Source organism: Pocillopora damicornis, chromosome 9 (assembly GCF_964200805.1).
Source record: "Pocillopora damicornis chromosome 9, jaPocDami1.2, whole genome shotgun sequence".
Lineage (NCBI taxonomy): Eukaryota > Metazoa > Cnidaria > Anthozoa > Scleractinia > Pocilloporidae > Pocillopora > Pocillopora damicornis.
In genome coordinates, this window is record NC_142678.1 from 14473725 (window position 1) to 14500319 (window position 26595).

At 38.5% G+C, this 26595-nt stretch overlaps 3 protein-coding genes and 1 long non-coding RNA gene across 8 annotated transcripts; 2 read left to right on the forward strand and 2 right to left on the reverse strand.

Moving 5' to 3' along the window:
- Positions 1-154: 154 nt before the first annotated feature.
- LOC149040323 (uncharacterized) lies at positions 155-5497 on the reverse strand. The gene is made up of 4 exons (XR_016179693.1): positions 5364-5497; positions 1558-1594; positions 755-831; positions 155-234 (listed from the first exon to the last, which is right to left on the reverse strand). It is a non-coding gene; the product is annotated as an uncharacterized LOC149040323 (long non-coding RNA).
- Positions 1640-10885, forward strand: LOC113679416 (polycomb complex protein BMI-1). 4 transcript variants are annotated; one of them, XM_089182134.1, is made up of 10 exons: positions 1640-1769; positions 4060-4193; positions 4962-5070; positions 5883-5938; positions 6758-6817; positions 7988-8072; positions 8188-8215; positions 8684-8782; positions 9670-9753; positions 10356-10885. In XM_089182134.1, the coding sequence occupies exons 2-10, from the start codon at positions 4088-4090 to the stop codon at positions 10680-10682; spliced, it is 954 nt and encodes a 317-aa protein (XP_089038260.1). In that variant the 5' UTR covers positions 1640-1769; positions 4060-4087; the 3' UTR covers positions 10683-10885. The 4 variants fall into 4 exon arrangements, with proteins under 4 accessions (XP_089038260.1, XP_027052174.2, XP_089038262.1 ...); XM_027196373.2 differs by having other exon boundaries at positions 4962-5058; XM_089182136.1 differs by lacking the exon at positions 1640-1769 and adding an exon at positions 3555-3929 and having other exon boundaries at positions 4962-5058.
- Positions 10886-11706: 821 nt separating this feature from the next.
- On the forward strand, positions 11707-14313 carry LOC113679399 (G protein-coupled receptor 161B-like). The gene is made up of 2 exons (XM_027196351.2): positions 11707-11793; positions 13277-14313. The coding sequence occupies exons 1-2, from the start codon at positions 11707-11709 to the stop codon at positions 14273-14275; spliced, it is 1086 nt and encodes a 361-aa protein (XP_027052152.2). The 3' UTR covers positions 14276-14313.
- Positions 14314-15915: 1602 nt separating this feature from the next.
- Positions 15916-26292, reverse strand: LOC113679411 (polycomb complex protein BMI-1-B). 2 transcript variants are annotated; one of them, XM_089183569.1, is made up of 10 exons: positions 26216-26292; positions 22957-23227; positions 22488-22584; positions 21282-21337; positions 20221-20283; positions 19675-19774; positions 18801-18828; positions 18090-18188; positions 17666-17749; positions 15916-17064 (listed from the first exon to the last, which is right to left on the reverse strand). In XM_089183569.1, the coding sequence occupies exons 2-10, from the start codon at positions 23063-23065 to the stop codon at positions 16741-16743; spliced, it is 960 nt and encodes a 319-aa protein (XP_089039695.1). In that variant the 5' UTR covers positions 23066-23227; positions 26216-26292; the 3' UTR covers positions 15916-16740. The 2 variants fall into 2 exon arrangements, with proteins under 2 accessions (XP_089039695.1, XP_089039696.1); XM_089183570.1 differs by lacking the exon at positions 26216-26292 and adding an exon at positions 23427-23586.
- Between the last annotated feature and the right edge of the window lie 303 nt (positions 26293-26595).

The following is a 26595-nucleotide window of genomic DNA, read 5'->3' on the forward strand; positions in this document are numbered from 1 at the left end:
GCTAATGTTTCTCGCGTTCTTTGTTGTCTCTACAAGTGCAATTCTCAACTACATTTCTCACTTTCTTCATCTCCTCATTTCCTTCTCGCGGCTTTTTCGCCTGCTTTCTTGCTCTCTTCTCCACCCCTCCCTCCCTTTCTCCTCCTCTTCGGCACCCCCTCCCCTCTTTGTTATGTCCCTACTACTTTGCTTCCTTGCTTCGTCACTTCTTTGGCCTCCTCGGTAAGAACTCACCTATGGAAGACAAGTTTTTTTGAGAAGGGAGGATATCACTCGAAGAGCAGTGAAACTCAAGAGAACAAGCTAAAATATCATCATGGATCTATTAATGGTCATTTTCAGTAGTTTAATTCGAGATAAGTAAAGAACGATGCAAATTCTTGCGCCTCGGGGCATAGTTTAATTTAGATTTGGAATAAATACAATATCCAGGCCTTGACTGAATATTATAGCGGGGGTAAGTTTCTTAAGAATCTGCGATGCTTTATTGGCGGCGGTAAGATTGAAATAATTTGAGTTGATTAAGAAAATTAGCCACCGTAGGGAGTTTAGAGAGCTGACTTTTCGAGCGTTAGCCCTTCGTCAGAGTGCTCTGTACAAGGGGCTGACGTCGAAACGCTAAAAAAATACATATAAAAAATAAAAGATTTGGAGTTAAAAGTTAGACAGAAGAAATAATTTAACACAAAAGTACTTGAGGTCCAACAACACTTAATCAGTTGATATCAAACAAATGTCCACTGAATTTTATCACCTCGTCATTTTGTGAGAAAGCTGTACTTTTTACACCAATTGATATGTTCAAGGCTTGATAGATATTGGGGAAAAAGGCTGAAAAAAAATATACACAGTAAATCGAATAAAAACGTTGACTAGTTTGATTAAAGTGAAAGATTATTAAAGTGAAAAGATTAAAGTGAAAGATGTTTACATAATCTAAAATATCCACACAAAGCTAAGCATTTAGGGCATGCAGGTAAAGAAAAAAACAACTGAGAAAGCGATATAGAAAGATTATCTCTCTACGGAAAATATGATATGTTTATCAATAATACTACCGAGGTGGCTATAATCAATTATGTAACTTAAAAGGTCACGGTGGTTATGCGGCAACTCAAGACCGTAGCTTGACTACGAGACACGACATATGTCGGCCGGCATTTTCCAAGCCAATTTTCATTTTCCTTACATGTTTTTATATATTTTTCCTAATGCAGACCTTTATCCTTTTCTTAATCATATATTTTATTTTCAAACTCGTCCACAGTGATGGCCATAGTGGTTTTCGGCAGGGTGAACATGTGCCGTCGTTCTCATAAGCCTTACCTCAAATTTCACCAACTTTGTTCCAAGAAACTTGAATTGGTAGAAATAATCAGTAACCATATTTCAATTCTAAGAAGGACGAGTTTCAATTTCGATTCTTCCTAGTTATTTAGTTTTACACGGCTGGGCTTATCGTGAACATGCAAGTCATCCATAAATATTTCTCGTCTCAGATTCAAAATATTTCGTTTTCGCAATATTTGAAAAAATCTCTCTATGGAGAATACTGACCTTTAACTTTAGTTGATTTCCCAACTGCCACTAAAACCTAAAAAAACAACATTAATTTTTGAAAGTTGTTTTGCATCCAACAGATCGATGTTTACGCTCTATGCACCTCAGGGGAGACTGGTGCGACTGTCACGTGATTAAGCATATCAACAGCAACGTGTGTCTATTTGAAATCAACTCGAAGCCATCAAGAAATTGTCAAGAAAAACACGGTAATTTCTTAAGTTATATCGAGAATCTTAGCCTAATTTTCACAGAGACGTTAGATAAATTATTTAACTTTTGATGCAACGTATTTTTTTTCAGATTGAAGCGATTTTGGTCGTATATTTGTTCTTTAAAATGTTGCGTTATTTTCAGTTATCGGACCGCAATGCAGATCATTTCGTGACCAAGATGCGTCAGACCAAATACATCTAACGCACTCTTTCGGCGAAATGGACATTTCATCGAATACAATTCTATCATCACTTAGAAAAGTTATCTCACAAAAAGAGACAATTTAGAAGATTGGAAATCGTAAATGCTCTGCTCGGATACGAACAAAATTACAACCTTATTTTCGCCGATTGGCAGAGCTACTGATTCCCGATTGAGAATATTGGCCATGTGGCAAATTTTTGAGACAGTAGATTTTCTGTGAGTCGCAAGTAATATTCCTATTTTCGATAATGATGTTTAATTTGTCATCTTAATGGGCTCCGAGGTTGGAAGCAATTCTGGGCTCTGCCGTAAATTCTTTTGAAACCGAAAGAGAGAGACCAGAATGCATGTTCCAACTTTCCGTTACTGGAATAAATTTCGGGCTTGAAAATTATGCGCTTCGTTTGTAAAGAATTCAAGTCGCACAACAATACAAGGAATTTCAAGCTCGCTTGTCCTTTAATTGCTGCCCTTTGATAGATATATCGAGGTTTCGTTTGGATTTCCTGTCTTAGTTTGTTTCCCATGCTTTCGTCTGCTGTCACCTGAGGTCCTTTACGGCCCCTCCGCTAAATACGGTCAGACTTCCAAACGTAATCGATAAACATTTATACTTAATGTTGATAGTGGTTAATACAAAACGATTAAAAAATTTTCTATGTTTTTAACCTTCGGCTTTCAAATAGCTAGAAAACAGTCTAAGAACTAAACACTTTTCAGGCCAGAAATGTTGGCCAAATGTCGAACCCAATGCTTACCTGTCATGATAAAATCTTGAACATATTACTGAACCGCGGAACTGTGATCTATATCAGTTCCAAACCATCTTCACAAGTACAACTAAACCAAATGCCACCATTGCACTTAAATTGTACATACCTAATAAAAGACTTAGGGTAATAAATCTACACTAAAAAACTACGCCAAAATTAAGCTTAGGCTCTTTACAGTACGTGAAATCACTTCGTTGGACGAGATCCACTCTACAGGCTCGTCAACTGATGTAAAAGAGATCGGGTGCAAGAGAAAGCTTGTAGACACGTGTACTTGAACCCTGTACTTTGGGATCATATTCTAAATTTGTCAGTAGCCTGCATAGCTGGCTTTTTTGTAGGTGTGATTTCTGCCGTTTGTTTTTTCTGATATTCGATAAAATGAAGGCGACGGAGCCTTAATAGAGCCGCTAGCAAACACTGATCTCGCTGCTGAAAATTCTCACGAATTCCGTCAGCTATGCAGCCCGTTTTAATAAAGCTCGTGGAAAATCATGGCACCTAGGAGCTGTAAAATTAAATGAAAATAATATTGTTATATTTAGAATGTCAGAACCGTTTAGTCCTCAGTTCAAAGGTAAGCAGACTTCAAGAAAATGAGAAAAAACATTAAGCAACTAGGCTTTACAAAAGATTAGTGGTCGAAACTTCCGTGCTATTTATCATCGCTCTAGAGAGAAAAAATCTTGTGAATAGAATTAAATACAAGCCAAGGCCTGTTTTATTAAAAAACATGATTTTCAGTTCTGTTTCGACGAGAATAATTCTGTTCCACAATTGTATTGCATCTCTTGCTTTGGCGAAATTATTCAGTGCCTGGCGAGGCTTATGATTTAAGTTCCATTGCAGAGATTTTAGCCCTAGTTTTTCTACCATTTGGATTCAAAATTTGTCTATCGATGTTCATAAATTATATTTCTTGTCGACATTTCTGTGTGTATGGAAATATATGTTCAGCTAATTCTGCTCGCACTTTAACCGATGATGCCGGCTTTTTCTGACGGTCTTGTTGTTGGTAAAGTTTATCAACGATAGAGAAGCGTATCCGGATCTTTGAAGGAAAAAATTCAAAAATGCCTTGCCTCAGTTGAATTAAATCTTCCGCTGTCACTGTGTTGTCACTGAAGTGAATTTATTAGCTTGTGGCGGTCGAATCATGGCTTCGTGGCCGCTAAGGTTCGTGTAGCTCTCTTATAGAAATTTAAATCGCTGTTTACCATCATTCCTTAGAAGTATGGCTAGGTCGTGTTAAAGAGACTGATGGTGTCGCTTCCTATGTTGAAGAATTTTTTCTTGTCTTATGAAGGAAGTGGAAGACATAATTTCGACGGAAGATGTTACGGTCCGTGAAGATCCAAGATCTAAACTCTCACATTGTGTGCGTGTTATGTGGTGGATATTTAGTGGATGCTACAACTATTGTCGAGTGCCTGCATTCTTGTAAGTAAAACGGTAGTACATGGTAAAAAGTATAGTAGCAAATTTTAAAATAGCAAATTCTCGCTAAGAACCTAAAATGGATAATTTTACTCCGATTCTAGACTTAGGGCTGTTTGAAACCTTTCCTCTAATCACCGCAACAATTTAAGCCAAATTTAAGAGTTTCTCTCATCCTTTCCCTAATTTACTTCGCCAGTATAAGATTACCTTAGATTTTCAGGTATTCGAAGACCTATGCCTATCAATAGCAGTTTGTTTGCAAAATACGATAAAAATTCCTGCAACAAGGAAGTCTTACAGGAACACGGAACTTGAAGCTCCATTGAATAAATTGACTCTACGTTGGCAGATGATAATCATCGGAATTTTTTGATCAGCGAATATCTGTTAGAATTGCTTCATCAGAGAGCTTTTTTTTTTTTTCATCTTCTCGTGGTGCTGCCGAAAGCTAGCATTGGACGGTACTGAACTCGAAGGGAAAAGTTTTACAGGTCTAAAACCACATTTGGCTTCGGTTTTATTCCGGCTTAGTATGATAGCCTAATCGGATTGCGGGATTGTAATCTTCTACAAAAACACTAACACTTCACCATAAATACTCGTTTAAATTTGCGTTATGTGTTTAAAGGAACATTTGGTAGCCCAAATTGATAAAAACAATCGAGCCAAACTAAGTTATTTGGCTGAAACGGTTCGCAGCCGAACTAAGTCTGGTTGTTTCAGTTATGTTTGTTTATCTGTTTATTTTATTTATTTATTTTTTTTCAGTTTGTCGCAGCTGCATTGTAAAACATCTCCAAGCATCTTATCACTGTCCTGTTTGTGATGTTGAAGTCCACAAGACTAAACCACTGCTAAATATCAGGTTAGCATCAAGGTATTGTAAACTTCATAAAGCGCTGTTCATTCCTAGTGAGTTTAGATTGTACCGAAAAAATCTATCTAAAAGTAGGGAAATCCTAGTGTTAAGAGTGATGATGAATACCATTATTTCCGGAAAACCTGCAAGTTGCAAAAGAAACAAACAAGAATCGTTTTGCTGGTCAAATAAAAAAGCAGTTATAAGATACGTTTAGTTCTTTATCGATGAAGATCGACAGACGAACGTTCGAAACGTCAGCTTCAGAAACTCTTTATCAAATTTTCTATTTAAAATGTAGTTAAACTCACTGGTTGCTGTTTTAAGCCTCTATTCTAGTTTCGTTGCGCGGTTAAAATGAAAGAACTTCAGATATTCTCGTCTAGAATTCCCTAAACTGCGCGCCGAGAAGGAAAAGTTGACATGTTTGGCTGCACCTGGTGGCTTACAAGCTTTTCTCGTGTTTTCCCAACATCCCGCGTGGTTCATATACGCCGGCAAACCGATACAAATTGTGGTTTATTGCTCCTCACCGACGCAGCACGACAATTTGAAAAACTTACCCCTTTATTCATTAAGGTAATGATCTGAGAGATCGGGAATACAACAAGACTAATTAAGCCATAAGACAATAAAAGCTTAGCTTACTTGTATTTGAAAAGATAACATGAAGCTCGTTAAAAAAAAAAAAAAAAGATGACAATAGCTGAGACGTCAAACTTGGCTGAGTTGAATTATAAGTAATTTTAGTCTAGAAGAGTTAAAACCTGTTCAATAACAAATCTTCTCCGTTTGGACCAAAAATCATTCAGTGATTTTTTTTTTTTCAGGCCAGACCGAACTCTCCAAGAAATTGTCTTTAAACTCGTTCCTGGGCTGTATCAAGGTAATGTAACATTGTCGTGACTTTTCTATTATTCACAACCAACAAAATTATTTGAACTATACAGCAAAGGTTGTAGAAGCAACAAGTGACACAGGGACTACAGTTGGAAAGGAATTCATGCACTATGTCAAACAACAAGGAAATTTCAGGGCAAAGTTCATGAGATCCGATCCTTTTGCGCTATGATTATACATTTGGTGATTTTTACGTAGGGCAAAAGTTTTTCAATGAGACGGTTCCGGTAATTCCGATAGACACGGATGGACTCCAGTGGATTTTGATTGACTCAGTCGGATTCCATCCGACAAATAGATTCCATCGGAATCCATCGAACAATATTTCTGCCTTCTCTGATGTTCATCTGACTTCCGATACTCTTTCGCGTCATGACTTCCGGTTATCTCACTTCCGTTGGAGGGTGTCAGGAATAGAATTTTGCCTATTCAATTGAAAAAAAAAAGTTTTCCATCGGAATCTCTCGGTGTGTATTGGACATATATGATGGTTTTCGTTTATTTTCCCCATCGCATGTTACAGACTCAGGATTGGGACTCGGCAGCTTTTTCTACGACATGCTTGCAAAGTATGCCGACAGCAGTTAACGTCTCACATGAATTATCTTTGAAAAGTAGTCAGAAGTACTTCACATATGTATTATTGACTTTATCACGTCTGGCAAAGACAAATCCCTGGCCGGTCAGTTCAGCCGGCCATCGCAACGCCCGAGAAGTGTTAAGCTTTCTGTCAAGTAGCGAAGACCTTCTCATCATTAGAAAAATTCTTGTTGCTTTGTTTAAATTCTGCTCTGAATTTTTCTAGCTGAGCTCAAGCTTAGAAATGAATTCGAAGAAAAGCAACGAGAAGAGAACAAGCCGCCAGGTAATTTTTACTGATATAAATGATTTAAATACTTTTACACCTAGTCGTCTTCGCTCAAAATTAAACCGAGAGAGTGCTTCAGGCTGAGGAAAAACTTATCTCGATGTGACAGTTAATTAACAGCTAATCACCGAATCGAAGCCACGGTGGCTAGTGGTGGATATCAGGGAGTTTAAGAAACGACGACGGCGACGCTGAGGACAAAAAATGAACTTATATTTTACCTACGAATCTCGTGATGCTCTAAAGTCATTTAGTTTGTTTCTCACTGTCAAAACTATCTCGAAACTTTGTTCTCAACGTGACGACGCTGAGGACAAAAATGAACTTATATTTTACTTAATAATACCAAGTGGCCATATATGGCCACTTAAATACAGACCCCATTCGGGCGGCCTGAAAAGAGCACTTTGAGGGGCTGGAAACTAATACTACATTTCAATGTAAATTACATAAAGTCGTTAATTAGTTTTTTCGAGGATTTCTTCCATCGAGCTTGTTTTTGGGCGAATTTTGAGGCTTTTTGTGATTTGGACGTTTTGAACGGGGAGATTTAAATACCACCCCCCTTGGTATACAAAGGGCTAAGAATCTCGCGATACTCTAAAGTTATTTAGTTTGTTTCTCACTGTCAAAACTATCTCGAAACTGAATATGGAACACGGCGTTAAATTAGCAATAGAAATTTTAAAAAAATTATCCGTCGTCCTTCACGTTCTCCACACAACGCAAAGTTTGGTCACTTCACGTTGTTGTTTTGCAGAGGACGCATAGAAATTTACAAAGATTTATAATGCACGTGCGCAGCCATTGTTCTGCTTCTAAACCCTTTTTTTTTTTTATTGACGTTCACGTTGCCGTTGCCGTCATGGTTTTCTTAAGCTCCCGATTTACCAAGCCGCGTTATGAAGCGGTCGGGTAGATACCCACCTCTAGCCGCCGATGCTGATGTGAAAAGTTGTTTTATTATACACTGAAACAGTGAGATAATATAAAACAAAAAGATGCACTTGCACAATGGGCTCGTGCAATTTTGTTGTCTTTGAAAAATTTTAACGCCAAATTGCACTCGAAATTACGTTGTTACCCATATTTATTAGCGAATTCAGCTTTAGCGTGGAAGTAGAGTAAACGGTCAGACGGCGTGCACGCTTTTCTTCCCTTGTTTAGAGGAAAACGAGGCCGTGAATGAAGTCACGGAGAAAAAAGAGATTGAAATGGATGATCCAGTTTTCATCACTCTGGAATACTTCAGGTAAGGCTTACAGACAAAAACTGCTTTGTTTCACGGTGGCTCGTGTTGGATTGCTGTAAGTCAAACAATACACTTTAAACAATTTTCATTTTGGATCCTCTTTCTCTCTGTACAGGAGCAAGAGAAACTGGTCGGAAAATCAGGTATGATGGACAGTAGGAAATTCGAAACGGAGCTTATTTTCATCTTTTCATCATCTCGTTGGGACGAAATGTGGCAGGGAAGGATATTTGGACATTCCTTGCTGAACTCGTGGCACCAGTGGTGTTGAATTTCAAAAGCCTTTCTTCTGATATGCTGCTGCTTTACTATTATAACGTCTTCTGTCGCAAGTTTTACGGCATCTAGTAAATCACCGCACACTTTATGCCTCTGTGTACGCTCGTGTGAACACAGCGGTCGAACGTCGGGCATGCGCGAAGAGATCAACCTGGTCAGCCAATTTCGAAGGAAAGCATTAGAAACAACCGCTGTCTCGCAAAAAAAGATTACAGTTCGCAACTTAGTTCACATATGCGCGAAGACTGACCGCTGTTTTATCTCACATCAAAAGAGGACAGATTGTTGTTCCTAATTAAAACCACACAACTGTCATGTGACTTTTTTTCTAGATTTTTCCTCCTCGTTATCTACGATGCCCTTCTGCGGTGACTGTTGATGTGCTGAAAAAATTCCTTGTAGCCAAGTTCGCCATACCTAACACGCATCAGGTTAATAGTTATTTTGCTGTTGATTCATTGCTCTCTTAAGTCAGAGACAAGGGGTCCAGCAATCGAGATCGACAGGTTCTGCGAATCGTGTCCTAGATCACTGCATTGTGATCTTGGATAAGACACCATATACGTTTAACTCTTAAGACGCCTCTTTCCACAAAAGGCTGGCAGCGGTGTCCATGGATACCAGAAACCATCCAAGAAAATTTACGAATTGCTGATGGAGGGGGGGGGAGAAGGCAGGGGCATTTCAGGGGTTTCATAAGTTTTTTTCTTAAACGGCTGTCGATGGTGTAATTGGCGGCTGTTCTCGGAAATGGGGTCATAAAGCCCCTTCCGAGGGGGGTTAGGTGTGGAGGCATGTTCCCCGGGAAATATTTGAAATCCAGAAGCTCGAAAATGTAATTTAGCTTACGAGCTAAAAAGATGGTCCAAGAGGTCTTTTAGGCGGAGATAGACCGCCGATAACCACCTTTTATTGAAGCCCCCGGTAACTTGCGGTACGCGAAAATCTAGTATTGGGTTATTTTACTTGTTGCATCATGCTGAGAAAATAGGGATGATTGTCAACTGTAATGAGCCATTACGCTCTTAGGAGTTGAGTCAATTTATGGGTCGGTATTTCCGAAAGCGCAGTTCAGATGAATGATTTATATCATTAAAAAGAATGAGCTCGTATGACATCAAGATTGAACAACAGTAAACGGCTTGATCGAAGATTGAAAAAAGAAAACAGGAAAATAAATTTCGATCACTTTGACATCATAAGAGAAGAGCTGATATTTTTACAGTGTGCTATTAAACCATCCCCATAAAATTGTAGTCCAGAAATACTTATTACTTATCTGGATTTTTGTTGTTGTTGTTCTCATTTTGCATCCAAGGTTGAAATGATCCGTAGTGATGAAATACTAGACGATCACCTGACCATGAGAGAAGTTTCCCGGATGTACGGGCTATACGCTAAGGTAGGTTTGCCAGTTTTTAACTTTGTTGTTGGGCAAAGATTTGTAATGGAAATAGATAGAAAATTAATTTATAAGACTTACGAAAACAACGGAAAATAAATGTTATCCACTTTAACCTGATGAAATTGTTCTTAAGGCTGGCATCGAAACTTCGTTGCTTGTCAAAATTTTTAGCAAAGACAGTTGCAGATTTTTAAATTTTTATACAAAAATTAATCACTGAATGGTTAATTTGAATTTTCTCCTCCCACAATTGCAAGACTGACTGAAACATTATCCCTTTACACCTTACCACGAGTCTGCACATTCTCCATACTGATCTCTATACATTTGCTAAGGTGCTGACGAGGAGAATTCGTTTAACAATCAAGAGCCTCTTTAGTTGGTTTATTTTTTTTATTCTCGTGAGTAACTGAGGGGTCATTTTGTAAGGAGAAATTAGATGCTAATTACTTTTTAATTAGGTAATTTAGGGTAGAGTTGAAAACGTAAATTGGCCACCGTAAAGGGTAAAAAAGCTGACGTTTCGAGCGTTAGCCCCTCGTCAGAGCTTACTCTCAGTAATCAGAGGGCTAAGAAGTTTTTGTTATACTTTTCCTCAGTCCTTTCTTGATCTAGAGTATGCTATCCTGGGACACTCGACAACAGAAGAACCCTCTATACCAAACAGAGTAAAATTAGACATCTCTCCATGGAAAAAGATCAAGATTAAGAAGACGAAAAAGAGAAACAAGAAACTGAAAGAAATGACGGAAAGAGAACTCTTACCAAGAAACGAAACTGTTACTGAATCGAAAAGCAAAGTACCAAGTTTACAAAATAGTGTCGATGGACTCTTTTTGCAAAATGGAAAAACACCAACTTTTCCCTATGCACCCCCGAATGTTGATGACATGCCAGCCTTGAAACAGATAAATGCGCCCGTATGACGTCACACGAGGAGCACGTGATCACTGCGTGTCATGAATCGACAGATCAGTACGCACGAGGGTACACGTCCCTGCAACTAGTTTCCGACAACTTCCCCGTCAATTCAAGGAGTTAAAGGGGTGTTCCAAGCGTTTAGTTTGTACACGGGGTGCGTCAGCTCAGTGAGATGTAAATAAAGGCGACGAGGAAGGAACACCAGAAAGGCTTTTTTTTTTTTTAAAAAAAACAGGATCACAAGCGTCTTCTTATATTCCCCTCTTGTATTTCTTTATTATCGCTCTCTATTTTCTGCCGTAATTATTGTGTCCTAACTAAATAAAATCGTGATATTGGTAAAGAGTTCTGAAAAAATCCCATCGTTTCGGCTAAGAAGTCTAGCCTTTACCAGGGGATAGTGATAAAGAAAAATTTGCTAAAAGCACATAGTATATGGAGAAATGAAAATTTGAACAATTTCTATCAGTCAAGTCTTATCCTTTAGCGCTTAAGTCAAATACTCGTGTGGCAAATGAATGCCATAGTCTTGATTGCTCTGTTTACAAACTCACCGCGTGGAACATAATATTTAAGATTTTCTCGTTCCTTCGTATGAACTGTCCAAGAGAACTTGTCATCATGACTGGTTACAAGGGTTTGATTCTTCTTTGGTGGCTTCCTCGCGGAAGAAAAATATCCTGAGCTTCCTTTCATTTAGTAGACGGCAGGGTTTGGGTTTGAGTTGGCAAGTCTTTGTCGGATAATTTAAGTTAAGAGAATCTCAACAGCTAACCGCACCAGAAAGACATCTAGAGGGACCCGAGTAAAAATGTCACGGAGGGTCATGTTACTCGAAGGCGGTTAGCGCCAATCCAGGGTTTAAAATTATACTAGCATTCGCTTTTTTTGTCATAAAAGCGTCAGGAGCCGGCTCCCTGAGCAGCGTTTATTGTATTACAATCGAACTTCGATTTTCTGGACTCGTGGGAACTGTGCTGAATAGTCCGGATGATCAAAAATATGAATATCAATGAGCCAAAACTAAAAATGAATACGTATCATATAGATCATTGTACATCATTGTTGACATTTGCCAAAAGTGACCTGGTATTTATTAAAAATAGGACTAGAGAGGTGAGTCTGGATAATCGAGGTTTGACTGTAACAGTTTGCGGTATACTATCTTAGAGTAAGGAAAAACTGGATGTAATTAATTGTAAGAAAGACTGAAAACTGTCTGCTTAGCTGTAAGACTGGTTTGAGAACTTACTCTGACCCTGAGTTGGCTGAAATATGTTTTCATCAAACTGGCCCAAAGTGGTTTTACCACTGAATACTTTCTCCCACCATCAGTGAGATATACCCCAACGAGCGGAGCGTGAGCGAGAAACTTTAAAGATTTTTGTGATCCAACAAACGATTAAAAAAAGTCAACGGCGGCACTCGGCGTCTTAAAGATGACAATTTCCGGTGATTAACGGCTTTCAACGAGTGGAAGAACTTAAAAAAAAGCTCCTTGACAATAGGTGCGAAAACAAGGAAAAGGTTATGAGTAAAGTTGAAAGAACATCTATTGAAAGTGGGTTGATTTTTTATCTTTGATTTTTACTGCACTTAATCATGGTTGAACTCGGATGCTTTCTTTGTCTTAGAAAAGGAAAATCAAAATAGCTTATGAATTCATCGACTTTCAAAGAGTTATAGTTTATACTAGTTTGTTGAAAGAAAGTGCTCGCGCAGGCCTTTCCGTGAAGGCACCAACCCGCGAAGGTCTAGAGTGACTTCAAGTAGGTAACTAGTTTTGAAATATAGAGGTAAGTGTTATTCTAATTCTTGACTAAAAAAAACTGACAATCTCTTTACTTCTTCTCGTAGCTCTTGTTCAAATCAGTCCCTTTTCTACTGAATAACTGTTTGAGTAACTGTATGTAGTTTTTGGCGGTTAAATCTGCCCCTTTTCGAAACTTTACGGCAAATAAATTGTTTTAACATATGTGTCAGTATCAAAATAGAAATAACCTTGTCGAAGTCACTCTTCCTAAAGACGTTTGGTGGAACTTAAAAACGTGTTCCTCCAATTCAGTCTATAAATAAACTATACAATGCTTCATTAGCGTACGTGTTGCTTTCACCTACGTTTTTGCTAAATAAGCACTTAATTTACGCTTCATGGTTCAGTTCCTATTCTCGGAATGAAGCAAGAATTCTTGGAGCGCGGTCGTTGACTGAACTTCCAAGGCAAGTCTGAGAGCTGTGCTCCTATCCAGAGGCATTGCACAGGTTAGGAGTTGCTCAGGGCGGTTCTGCCTTCCATGCTTTACACTGAGAAAAGAAAGGAGAAAAATAGAACTGTGGAGAGTTAAAAAAGAACGACTTTGAAAGGATGAATAGACTTAAATCAGCCAATCAAAGAGCAAATATAAATACTTTTGCATAACGAAACACCTCTTTTAAGGAACAAAGTCGGAAACGTGACAACTAATCGGGAGTGTTCAGATACAGCTGTGCCTTTTTCTTCAGTGCTTCAGGATTAATCAATTGCTGAAATGCCAAGCGCCGGAAACTGGATTATTCTCTGACCATTTGAGGAGTTAGTGTCTGAGATACGTTTGAAAAGTCAGGAAATTTCACAAACTTTTGCTGTACCGGGCTGGCCACCGGCGATAATTTCTCCCTGGTGACTTCAACTTGGCCGTCAAGTGCTGTTATTTTAACTACCATTATCATGATTGCAATCAACCTGGCCACGATTGTTGGAAACGCTTTTGTCATCGTTGCACTGGTTAGGATGATTGTCCTAAAGGCTATGCCAGCAAACAAACACGCTATCGTATCGCTGGCGGTTGCCGATCTTTTAGTGGGCCTACTTGTCATGCCAGGCGCGATAGACAGTGTTGTGGCGGGGAAGTGGCGCTATGGACGAGTGTTGGGAAAACTAAACGCTTTTGGAAACTTCTCGTTCTGTATTTCATCTATAATGCATCTAGCGCTGCTTTCTGTTGACCGTTACGTCGCGATTTCTCGTCCCCTCGTTTATTCATCAGTGGTGACCAAGAACAAAGCTCGCGGTGCTTGTTTATTGTTATGGATATATTCGACATTATGGGCATTGCCGTCTTTGTTCGGCGTGGTTACCTACGAGTGCTTTATTCCTTACATCGGGAAATGTATCGAGACGGAATGGCTGCGTGGAAAAGGAGCTGTTTTTTTCACTGCCTCAGTGGTTTGCTGTACGTATGGGGCAGCGGTTTTAATCATGTGTTGTGTTTACCTCAAGATATTCAAAATAGTTTCGAATCAGTCCAAAAGAATTTCTGCAGAAGTAAAAAATGTTCGATCAATTAATGGCTTGGAAACGAGAGCGAACGTTACTTCAGCTAGAAAAGGAGCTTTAACAGTCCTTATTGTCATTGGAACTTACATGGCGTGTTGGTCGCCATTTTGTTTATTACTTATTGAGCAGACTGCTCATGGCAAGACCACAGGGGGACCAACTGCAGATCTAACAACGATGTTTGTTGGCTTTACAAACAGTGCATGTAACCCACTCATATATTCTATTAGATACAAAGGTTTTCGCTTAGCTGTCAAGCGCATGTTCACGAGGAGCAATTGATACATGAATAATCTTTCTCGGTCGGAAAGTTACCATGCCTGAACGGATATTTAATCAAATTTTGGGGTTTTTCCTAAGGATGGTTTTAGTCTACGGCGGAGTCGAAGTCGGAGCCGTAATCAGAAGCACAGAACAGTATGATCTGATGAAAATGAAACCAACTGAATCGAAAGAAAGATATCGATGTCGCTTACAACTTTGTCAGGTCTACGATCCAGTGAAAGCAAGCTGGATTGTCGGCGTCGTAATTCCTTGTTTGATATCAGGCTGTACTCATAGGGCTTGAGAACTGGTACTGGGATTGGTTGGTTCTTCGGCTTCTGCTTGGGACTCCGAAAATCTAGTTTTCACTGGATCAAAAGCGTTGGATTCATTAGCGAAATTGGAAGAAAGTAAAACCGTTCTGTTTCTTCCGACACCATCGGGCTTATGACTCAGCTTACGACTCTGATTTTCGATTTTCATCAGGTCGGAAGTGCTTTTACGACTCCGGCTCCGTCCCCTACGAAAACCAAGCTTCGTGCAGAACTATTTTTCCCTTAAACCGACCATTGACTGTTAGTTATTTTAGTTTCAAACATTAGTTGGAACTTTTATCCATAATTGGGAAGTTTCTTTGGTCGATTTAGTAAGAACTTTTCTTAATTACATTTCAGTGTTTTGTGTCACTAAAAGTCGTTCTATTTATTTATTATTTATTGAATTAAGAGATATGAATAAACCTTTTGTTCGCAAAGACGAAGGAAAAACAAAACAGACGCATGCCAATGTTATTCTCCAACGTCAGAAAACTTCAGGAAGTCAGCTCCACCTATGCAAAACTTTGTCAAAAATTTCATTTTACGTTCCTAAAACATATTTTAAAGTATAAAATCTGTTGGAGTGAGTGGTTACACAGTCAATGCTGTGTAACCACTCACTCCCGCAGACTGTTGACATGAGAGCAGAACGATTCGGGCAAACATTTCCAACTACGTTCATGCAACTGATTCTTCTACAAATTCTGCGTGGGTCTCTTTTTATGACTTTGACGGGTTCCCTTGCTGTCTATACTATATCTTGAACTGGGTCTCAATAAGGTTGACTGTTAGCCTTAAAAAGGCAAAAAAAAGTAGCCGATAGGCGTAAAAATTGACATGTTTTAACCGTTAGTCGTGGAAGATGTTAACCATGAAAAAAAAACTGCAACACATAGAAACTATTTGTTAAGCTGTAAAATGACCAAAATTTTAATCGTTAGCCGTTAAAGCCACTACGCCAATGTAAATTTCTCTTTAGGAAGCCCGGCTGAGAGCCAAATGTAAAATGGTTTGATAATAGTATCCGAAAGTAAATAACATCTCGAGAGTATTTGTAAAGTTTATTACGAGGCAATCATGTATCGCATATTTCTAAAAGCAGCGCTTGTCAAACAATGAAAATATTTAGGAAGCGAATTAAGAAGGGATGGCTTTTATCTTTGACCTGCAATTCTCTTTCTTATATTTTTAGTTTTTTAGATATGATTTCGGCAAAGTTACCAGGACTTCCGAATTTCGTTTTCTTTTTTGCAAGCTTACGCTTTAACAACTTTACGTAATACATGAGACGCGTGGTTGAGGTGGTTAAATACAGGTTCGACAAGGTTAACGAAGACTTAGTTTAAAGAAGGAACAAACCTTAAACATCATTTTTATTGAAAAGAGTTTTTCCACTTAACAACCCTTTACATCTTAACATCAGTGTTCACATTCTCCATACTATTCTCTAAACATTTCCTAGGGTTTTTGACAGAAAAGTAGAGATGGTAAGTTTTAAGCTCGGTGAAAAATTAAGAAAGATGTTTTTTCGTCTTGTCGTAATAGACCCCGCTCACCGAAGAGTCTTTGTGGCTCAGTGGTAGAGCATCGAAGCGCAAATCCGTAGGTCTAAGGTTCGATTCCTCATGGGGACTCAGAATTTTTCTTTGTCCCACGCTCGTGACAAGACGAAAAAACATCTTTCTTAATTTCCTAGGGTGTTTAAAGGATATTCTGATCATTTTCTTTAATCTCTTGGTTCATCAACTGAGTTGATAACGAAAATTGGCCTGACGTTGTGAGCGTTACGCCTTCGTCATTCGCTCTGACGAAGGGCTAACGCTCGAAACGTTAAAGAAAACTCTTTTTCACCTACTTGTCTTTTAACACTAAAAGCAGCGTATCAATTGTTGCGTAAAACAGGAGAGAGATCAGTTCTCTGTACTTTTCAAGGATACCTTTCAACCAAACTTAGAGATTCCTTTGGAAACCTCTGTTATTGGAAACGCAATATTTTTACCCAGCCGATTTGGAGACCCCACACAGATTTGACTCCCTTTGAACTTAGCTTTCTTGAGAGACTGTAGGGGGAATGATTTCGATCGTCGAACGAAAAATTATTTCACGGTCTCAATGCGTTCACATGAGCGTACACAGGCAAACAACGGGCAACTGAGTTCGCAAGTTCTAGACTGGTACGGGCGTTTCTTCTTCCTCGGGATCAACTTCAAAACTTGGAGGAGTCTCAGGAAATGTTGGTAAAATGACACCCTCCGGAGAATGTTTTACGGGACTATCCTTTTCAAGCCTTGTACAAGGCTGTTGGGGATCCTTTCCCTTTTCATCCATAATCAACTGTTTGGTTTGTGCCCCAACAAAATGTTCGCTTGCTTTTGTTTCATCTCCATCTTCGTTGCATGTTCTAAGTTTTTTCCTTGGCGGTTCTTTCACCTTTGTTTCGGTATCCTCCTTACAAACGTCCAAGAAAGAGTACTGGAGATCTAGGAAAGACTGCAACACAGTAATATTTAGATTTAGCCATCAGTGAGAAAAACGAGGGAACAAAAGAAACTGAAAAATTTAAGATATTGTGCCATTCACGAACAGCCGAGAGGTTAAGAATTCATTCGCAATTTTCAAACAAGGAACAAAGATGTTGATTGTATAATACCATCCTGCTGATTTTTGTTTTTAGCGATAAAATATGGTTGGTTAGCATTAACCGCAAAGATAGCGATATTAAATACATTTTCAGACGTATCTTGATATGCGATGTTGATCTACTGGTTCAGTAAGTTTTAAGTTTTGCTTTGTGCTACATGTACAAGGTTTTTATATTGAAACAAAAGAACATGGAAATCAAAATTGGCTAAAAAAATTCGAGTCTATGGCATAAGATAAATTAAACAACAGCATTTATGTGTCTAACAGTCTACAAATCAAAGATCGTCAACAAATAGGGCTATACTTATATGGAACCGCACTTAGCTGTAAATCTTTGGGCATTCTTTGGTCATATAGAAGAATGCTGAACTTTCGTGTGGTATGAGGTGCTGAATAGGCTAAAATGAGTGTAGCTGTAAATCATGATGAACTAGCTGAGTCTTCTTACTTTCGAGTAGAGTCCATATATTTGCGAAACTTCCTTCATCGTCAATGAGTCGTCAAGAAGCTCGTCTGAACGAACAAGTTCAGCCTGAAAAAAATTGGCAAAATGAATCGATCCATAGATGGGCCAATCAGTCGAAGAGTCAATCAGTCCGTTAGACAATCAATCAGTCAATCCGTCTTTAAATACAATTTGGTTTTATCAACTGAGTTGATAATGTAAGTTGGCCACCTTAAAGAGTTTCAAAGCTGACGTTTCGAGCGCCAATTGACATTATAAACTCAGTTAATAAAACCAAATTACACGTAATACCACCCCCCTCCCCCCCCCCCCACTGACCCAGCACCAAAGTTTCTATACTATCTTACCCCCTTACTTCATCTATCTTTTCATCTGTTTCTACTTATTCACTAATTTACTTATTTACCTGATGTGTGTTAGGGATGGCAAACTTCATTGCAAGGAATTTTTTCAATACGTTGACAGTCACTGCAGACGGACATCTGAGATAACGAGTCGGAAAGATCTGAGGAGGAAAAAGAAAGACATCATACAAAAACGTACTTTGCCGTTTGATGACAATAACTAGAAGACAATCGTTGTTTTGAACATAACTTGAATAAATACGGTCAAACATTGTCTCTCGTTTTTCAGTCAGTCAGTTAGTTTTGAAGAAGCTGCGTCACTGAATGTCTACGCTCACAAATGTAAGTAAAAGTTTCAAGGTCGTAAATTTTAATTCTTTTTAAAGATCACCATACTATATCATCCTCGTTCTTCTGTTCTATTGCCTTTATACTCAGGCAAACGATTCTTTTCTGGAGTTACGTATTACATTTAAACTGAAATTCTCTTTGTCCCAAGAAATGTCAGCTTAAGACTTCAAGGCCGCCGCCCGCGCTGTTTCGCTTTGTTTGCACCCCTTTGTTAATTTTCCTGAAATGTCGTAAGGTAGCTTCCTAGAATTCCACATACATCATCGTAAATCTTGCGGTATTTCGTATGCAACGAAAGAGTTCATGTTTGCGTGCGCTCTAAAGGGCGTGAGCTGTAAAGGCGCTGTGCAATGAAGCACTGTGTCCCCAATTGTGATCAAACTGATAGTCAAAGAATGGTACGTGAGAAAGTAAAAACAAACCTGGCGTTCATTCCAGATTTTTTGACGCCTGTTGAATAACAAAAGAGGAAATGATGAAAGTAAGTTATAATCAATAGCACACTCTTGAATTTGTAGCTTGAATTTACACTCTCATAATCAGAGATGGCGTTTTTTTTTTTTTATCTCCCATCATATCTTTATTTTTTCTTCTTTTTCTTTCTTTTATTTTACCAAAAGTTGGTAACGAAAACCGCAGTACTACTTGAAGTTTACGGTAGCAAATTTTGATCGCCCCTTCTCCGAGGGAGTAAACTAGCTTAATCAGGTGACTCTTTGTTGCTGTTAACCTCATTATTTTCCTGGGCTCTTTATCACTTTCACCAACGTTTTTAGACACAGCCGTAACAGAACTATGATCCATCAAACATTTTTGCTCGCACGTGATGGTCTAAACACAGCACGTGACCAAATATCCACATGCTGAAAGTGGGCGATATCCTAGAATATCACCCAAGCGATACTCCCAAACATTTTAAACCTAACGTCCACTACGATAAGTCTTCTTTTCAAATTTAATTCAAAACGAGAGAGAGTTTTGTGGTTGCCACAGAAGAGAAATCTTTTTTTTGTTCATTAAGTCGTAGCATAGAACACTCAAAAGAAAACAGCCCATGCTTCATACTTTAAGCTGTTAGTCAATATTTTTCACGCGCGTTTCAAAATTTTAGAAAGACAATAAACACACTAGCCTCTTTTCTGTTCCTCAAAGTTCACAGTTTTCCTCGAGCTTCGCTCTCGGAAAACTGTTCGCATCTTGGAACAGATAAATCCGCGAACAGATATCCGTATATATTTTCGCACTAAATAGAGGATGTTGTTTAAATATAGACACAAGAACATGATATAAACTGACCTGTAATATTCCAAAGTGATAAACATAGGATCTTCCATCTTCACCTCTGCGTTGTTCTTTGATTTCGTTTCACAATCAGTTGTCGCTGCCCCAGTTTCACCTGTCAAGATTGTATTGATTGAAAATAAAAGTTTATGAAAACATAAGAAATAAGAAGGTTCTAAGCATATACTTCGAGAATAAGGAGAGTATCGATGTTCAGCTCGTAAAAATTCTAAGTATCATGTTTCAACTGCCCTTGATGATTCGATTATTCTGGCGATATTGTGCTTATTACAATCAAAATCAAGATGTTGACAATTTAAATACTCTTACAATAAAGATATCAAGAGATTATTCTTAAATTTACATTTAAAAACAACATTGCCTCAACAGTTAAGGTGTGTGGACTCTGGAGGAGCCAGCTCCAGGGCCGAGTTGTTCAAAGCACGGTATTAGCAATCCGGGCGGATTAACTTGCCCTAGCAATGTACCGTTTGTTACAAATTAAATGTATCTAACGTAAGATTAATGTTAAACGAATTTCAACACATTTCTTCCTCTTACCTTCGTTTGTAGAATTTTCCTCTTCTATTTTGTCTTCGAATTTTGTACGGCGATTGAATTCGTCTGTAATATAACAAAATGGGATAAAAAACGATAAGATTTCTCTTACTAACTTTTTTACTGTCTCGTTACTTTTGATTAAGGAAATGCCTATCTAAAGTTAGACTGATTGCTTAAGCTCGCAGGTGTGGTATGTAGATGTGCTGATTTATCCCAAATTTTCCCGGGATGTGCTGACCAAGAACAAGATTTGATTTTCTTGCGAAATAATGAGAAGCGTGGGAAAACGGAAGCGACCAAGTTTCGATTGTTTCTAGATTTGCAGCTGATTGGTTGAGAGAATCATGGTGCGAGTTTCTGGACCAATCACATAGCGAAAGGAAGTAAAACCAATGATTGGTCCAGGAAACTCGCACCACTTTTTTAACCAATCAGAATCAAAACTAAAACCAATTGTGACTTGAGCACTAGACTCTTCTAGCACTTCAAACGGTTTGATTATCTTTGATATTTTCTCTAGTTCTGGCTGGCTGCTGTGTTTACTTCAGTTTGGTTTTACGCCACTCAATCATAAAGCGCTCAACAAATATTTCTCGATTAAACCGCTATGCAAAGACTTGTGCTCAGATTCCTCTCTCCCTGATCGATGGCGAAGGCCTGTCGCCGTCCATGAGAATTTACTGCCATTACAATATATATATCTTACTAGACGTTTTGGTTTGTGGTATTGCTGAATATTTTTACGTGGTTTTTATTTTGACTCCCCCTACGTACGGGCTGTAAAAATACGGTACAACTCGTCTGATAAGTTATTTATTACATAACTGCTTTTTTTTTTCAGCTGAGTCTTTCTGTTCGTTTCTTATAAGGCGGGAAAAGCAAAGTGGATAGAGAAGCGTAGAACGCGCAGCCGACTGGTTAAACAGCCTTTTTTTACATTACACAATAACCAACTGTCCAAATAACCGTACAATATCGCAGGATATTTGTACTCTATTCGCTCGTTATCTGTACCCTACTTTGTGAAGTTGGATAATAATTTATATAATAATCCTTCTTACCATATACTAATCCTGGAACAAGCTTGTTCACAATTTCCTGGAGCGGTCGGTCGGGTCTGCCATAGCATAGAAGACAGAGAAGGAGGGATCAAAACACTGTAATACCCTCTATCTCCAATTACATCTCGAGCTTTTATTTTTCGCGTACCCTAAATAGATCGTTTTGAAAGCCCAACCCTCGATATTTTGTACACCCCGCTATTTCGAGCAAAATTTGTGTTGTCAAGAGTTTTACAGCTGAACTACTACTACTATTACGGATCAGGGTGAGAAAAATTCAGGATTTGCTGAGGCATAGTTATTCTGAATTTGGACAACGCTTGCTGAGTTTCGCCGCTTTGAAATATATCCTATTAGACGTTTTGGTGTGTAGTGTCGCTAAGTATTTTTTACGAGTTGTACCGTATGTTGACGAGTCTGCAGGGCGAGTAAAAAATAGGGCACAACTCATAAAAATACTCAGCGATACTGCACACCAAAACGTCTAATAAGTTATTTGTTATTCAACTGCTTTTTTTCTGCGAAGTCTCTCTGTTCATTTCTCATAAGGCGGGAAAAGAAAAGCGGATAGAGAGGCGTAGCGCGTGCAGCCGAATGGTAAACAGGTTTTTTTACAGTACGAAATAACCAACTGTCCAAATAACCGTACAGTATCGCAGAATATTTGTATTCCATTCGCGCGTTATTTGTACTCTACTTTGTGCAGTTGGATAATAATGTACGGTTATTTGGAGAAATGAGCAGAAAGACTTAGAAGAAAAAAAAAGCAGTTGTATAATAAATAACTTATAAGAGGTTTTGCTTCGTGGTATCGCTGAGTATTTTTACTCGTTGTTTGTATTTTGAATCGCCCTAAGGGCTTGTCAAAATACGACACAACTCCTAAAAATTACTTAGCGATGCTACACACCCAAACGTCTGATAAGATAAATTTATAGCAGTCCTTTTTGATCACAACTCTTTATTTAACGTGTTTTATCGCATTGCTGAAAATTAACTACACAATTCATAATTTTTAATTTTTTTGTATGATAGATTGTTTATGCTGCAATTAAACAAGAATGAAAAAACGGACCGCAAAGGTGAAAGTCTACGAACGACCGAAGCGAGGACTTCCGTCGTTAAGTTCTTCTATATTTATCTGCTTGGACAGTCTTAGGGTAGTTTGGGAAAAATTCAAACAAAGCGTCTTCTACAGTTACTCACCTTATATGAAGCAGTGGTTTGGTTTTGTGGACCTCAACATCACAGACAGGACAGTGATACGATGTCTGGAGATATTTAACGATACAGCTACGACAAACTACAGAAAAAAAAGGTACAAAAATTAATACTTTGTCAGCTCTAACCGTGAAACTTACAAAGTAAACACAATATATTGTGGACTTATGGAACGTCTGTATGGATTGCATTACTTTAAACTTATTGAGAAATTTTAGAAAGAAATGAACGTATATTTTAGACGGCTAGATCTCACGAGAGAGTACATAAATAATTAAACGTAATATTCAAAATTCAGCTATAGGAGTTGAACAATTGCAACAAGCACCCCTTTACTTACAAACCTCAACCAGATGTTTGCACGGCTAATTTTTATTGGCTATCAAAGACATTCTATAATAACAACAAGAATCGACGATTAAAATAAATCAGTTTGTAAACAGTGTGAACTTACAAGAATGCAGGCACTCGATAATCGTTGTTGCGTCTACAAGGTACCCAGAACACAATACACACATCAAGTGAGGATTTAGTTCTCCAAGCGGCATCTTAAGCAAAGACATGTTGGCGATAACGATGGCAGCGACGATGCGTGATCTCTGAGCGCCACTGTCGTGTGTCTAGCGAGAAAACTTAAGACTTCCGGTCTACTGTCGTGCGTGTTCAGCAAAAAAGCGAAAGACTTCCTCTCCTACTCTCTCCGGTATGACAAAGGATGATGAAAACTGAAAACAGAAATGAATTCAAAATTGTCAGAGGACACAACTAAAATCACGCTATACGAGCAACCTATCAAAATGATAATTGAACGATCCCACAACTGTGTCCCGTATGCGTTATTTCTGATTTCTTCTTCCGTTGCCAACGGCTTCGAGTAAACCGTGATGAGTTTGAACTGGCTGCTAATATTTGTGATTTCGTCACCTATTTCAAGGTGATTTTGAGTCGCGGTTCCTTCAGAAGATTAGATTATGAACGTCGATCTTCAAACTTGAAAGTTTCAGAAGAACGTTGACGCAAAAAGGAGAAAATAGATAAAGGTTGTTTTTTTACTGTAACTAGAGAACTAGGGCAGTGACGTTCTGGAAACGCGAACAGCAACCGGAAGAAGAATAAAGCCAATTCTCGTGCTCTTCGACGTCAATGGATTGACTGTACAGTCGTCATTTTAATACTTAAAACCAAATTGTGCATACCACAAACGTACAGTGAGCATCAGGAATAATAAGTTTTAACTTCTGGCTTCCGTCCGCGCCTCAGAAACATTTGTAACTTTTAACTTACACGTAATATAATTTTTGACGTATTGTTCAACCACTTGCCATTAGTAAGGAAATGAGGTTGAGCTTGAGGATCGCTCACTGATTTGATTTCAACGTTAACATTGTAGCTGTTAATTTTTTCATTTTTGGCCAAGGATAATTTCATCGATTGCGAAATATTACGTTATGGGAACCGTTTTCTCAGCCTTCACATAATACAATTCCTCACATATCGTTGAAACACTTTTTATCAACCCCTCGCCTCCTAACATCAACATACATATTCTTTATACATTTCCTAAGGTGATAACTAGGAGAATTTGTTTCACAATCAAGAGCTTCTTAAGATGGTAATCATTTCCTTTATTCTCGTAACCTTAAAGTGTGATTCATGGGTGATATTGTACGGAGAAGTTAGATGTTAGTCACTCTAAGGCGTCAAAGAGTTCATGGAGAAGTACAGTTGCATCATGGCTTAAGGATTTCACTTTGAAGGTTAAGTTGTAACTGTTCTTATTTTCACCATTTGTTGCCTGAGGTACTTCATGGATCGTTTTTGGAATACTGTGAAAGAGAAAAAAACACCTGCCTCTTTGTTGAAAGACCCGACAAGTTTTTCGCTGTTCTTCAGCCCAACGAAATATATTTCTCTTAAAAAGGATGCAATGTGTTACGAGACTACTTCAAAAATCTAAATCTGCGGCAAATCGATTATGTACGCTCATTGCGAATGAAGACATTTTTTCTCAGTTTTTGGCGACCCTTTTTTTTTAACCCTTGTTACATGTTCAGTTCATGCCTAAGCATAATTTTCTGGTCTTCTCACGTTTTTAGTACACCTCTCAGTTAGTATGAGCGCCAGAATTGATCAATTTACCGGCCCGTATTTCACTGTGCAGTCCCTCTGTTTGAACCCAGAGTTGCGATGAATATTTTACTTTACGGTCCGTACTGTGGAATATCGTATTTTCGCTCGACGGATGTATGGTCCGCACTCTTCACGCTTGAACCGTACTTTTTACTGTGAGGACCTGGAATTCGATCAGTTAGAGGTTTACAATGCATAGAAAAGGTATAAGCAATTATGTCATTGAGAACGCTGAATATTCCAAAAGGCAGCAATGATATGACAGACGTATCATTTGGCGAAGACTCAAGTATACCTTGGACAACGTTGAAAATTACTTTCCTAAAGCTCAATGATAAAGATCTTTCCTAAGAGGAAAATAAATTTCAGAGATAGAAAATCAGAAAATCATATGACATTGCAACAAATTTAGCTTCAGACCAGCTTAATAATGTGTACTTATACCTTGACTAGCAACCGGTCTATTTTCTTTAAAGAAAAGGTAATCGCGTGCACCTGTAAAATCCGAGGGTTAACTACAGCCTCATCGAGTGTAGACTATCTATCTTAATTCGATTTTGACTAGCAATTCAGCCAGCAATGCAAAGTTAATAAATCACTCGGTTTTTAGATAAATGCTGAACCATACCGATATTGCCGTAACTTTTAAAGTATTTACTGCTAAGAAATTAATGCTCAGTATGTGTAGTCCGTCAAAATCGCCATCTTACCCAGCAGTTTGAGGAAAGCCCAAACGCTTACATGCAGATTGCCTGGATTCGCGCATGAAAAAAACTGCTCTTGCGATTTATTGCAAATGAAGCTCGGTTTCAGCAATTGCGCTGTCATTTACGAATCGACGAAAACTTTTTAGCCACGTAAAAATATGAGCGAAGTTCTAAGATAAGCTAAGAATTTCGCATTATTATGTGGCGATTGCTTATATGTTCTCGACAGCTGTATTGGAAATCTGTATTATGGTAAATCAAAGCTCAAAATAAGCTGGGGTGATTCATTGAATTCTACTGATTACCACGAGGAAAGCCTTTCTTCGGGGATCTCGACATTACTTTTACAACGATTTAATAAGTGAGTGAACCAAATTGTCTCCACACAAAACGGAGTATGTACAATCTATTTGAGGAGGTAAATTCTAAAGAAACGTTCTCAGAAGCAAATGATCGCGGAATAGAAGTTTGTATGTCATATTTCACGTTCCTGAAGGAGTTCAGATTCTCTGCTATTAAACTGGTGGTTGTTTATCACAATCACCAAGTGAATCGGCTAGCTGAAGTGGGAATTCAGAAAAGCCTAATTGAATCGAAAAGACCAAAAGAAGGTAAATAAATATGTGTCAAGCGCGCTATGTAAATTTATCACAAATTCGTCATTATTTAACACAAGATATGCGTAACTAGTCACGTTTTGTGACAAACTTAACCCTCAGTGCTTAGTAATCATTCGAAAGATATCTTAGTCGAAGCGATAACAAAACAAATTCTCTGAAAATTTTGCAAAATCTGCCGACTGTAGCAACATAGATGCATTACCTAACGAACAAGAACAAATCGAGTTTAAATGTGAGGATTTAAATGGCGAATTACCTCATAATTTTGGTGGTACTGCGACTCGCATATTCCGTCAAAAGAGTGGTTCACGTTGTCTATTATGCAAATTACTTAAACCACGTGACTCCTCACTAGGGCCAGTTCCCTCGATGGGTCTCAATGGAGTGATGACTTTATCGCCTAACGGCTAAAACGTTGACCAATTTACGGTCATCGTTTGATATCTTTCCATTGTTGTCACCAGAAAAATTTCCACAGGTAATTTCTTTTACTAATAAAGGTAAATAAGCCCGTGGCACTTGGTTACTTTCGGCACCCCGGGGGGGGGGGGGGGCGTTTATTCGAAACAGAGCGCTTTTTTCTTTTATGTGAAACAGCAGAATTTGCAAAAAAAAGCTTTGATTGTGGATCGGGAA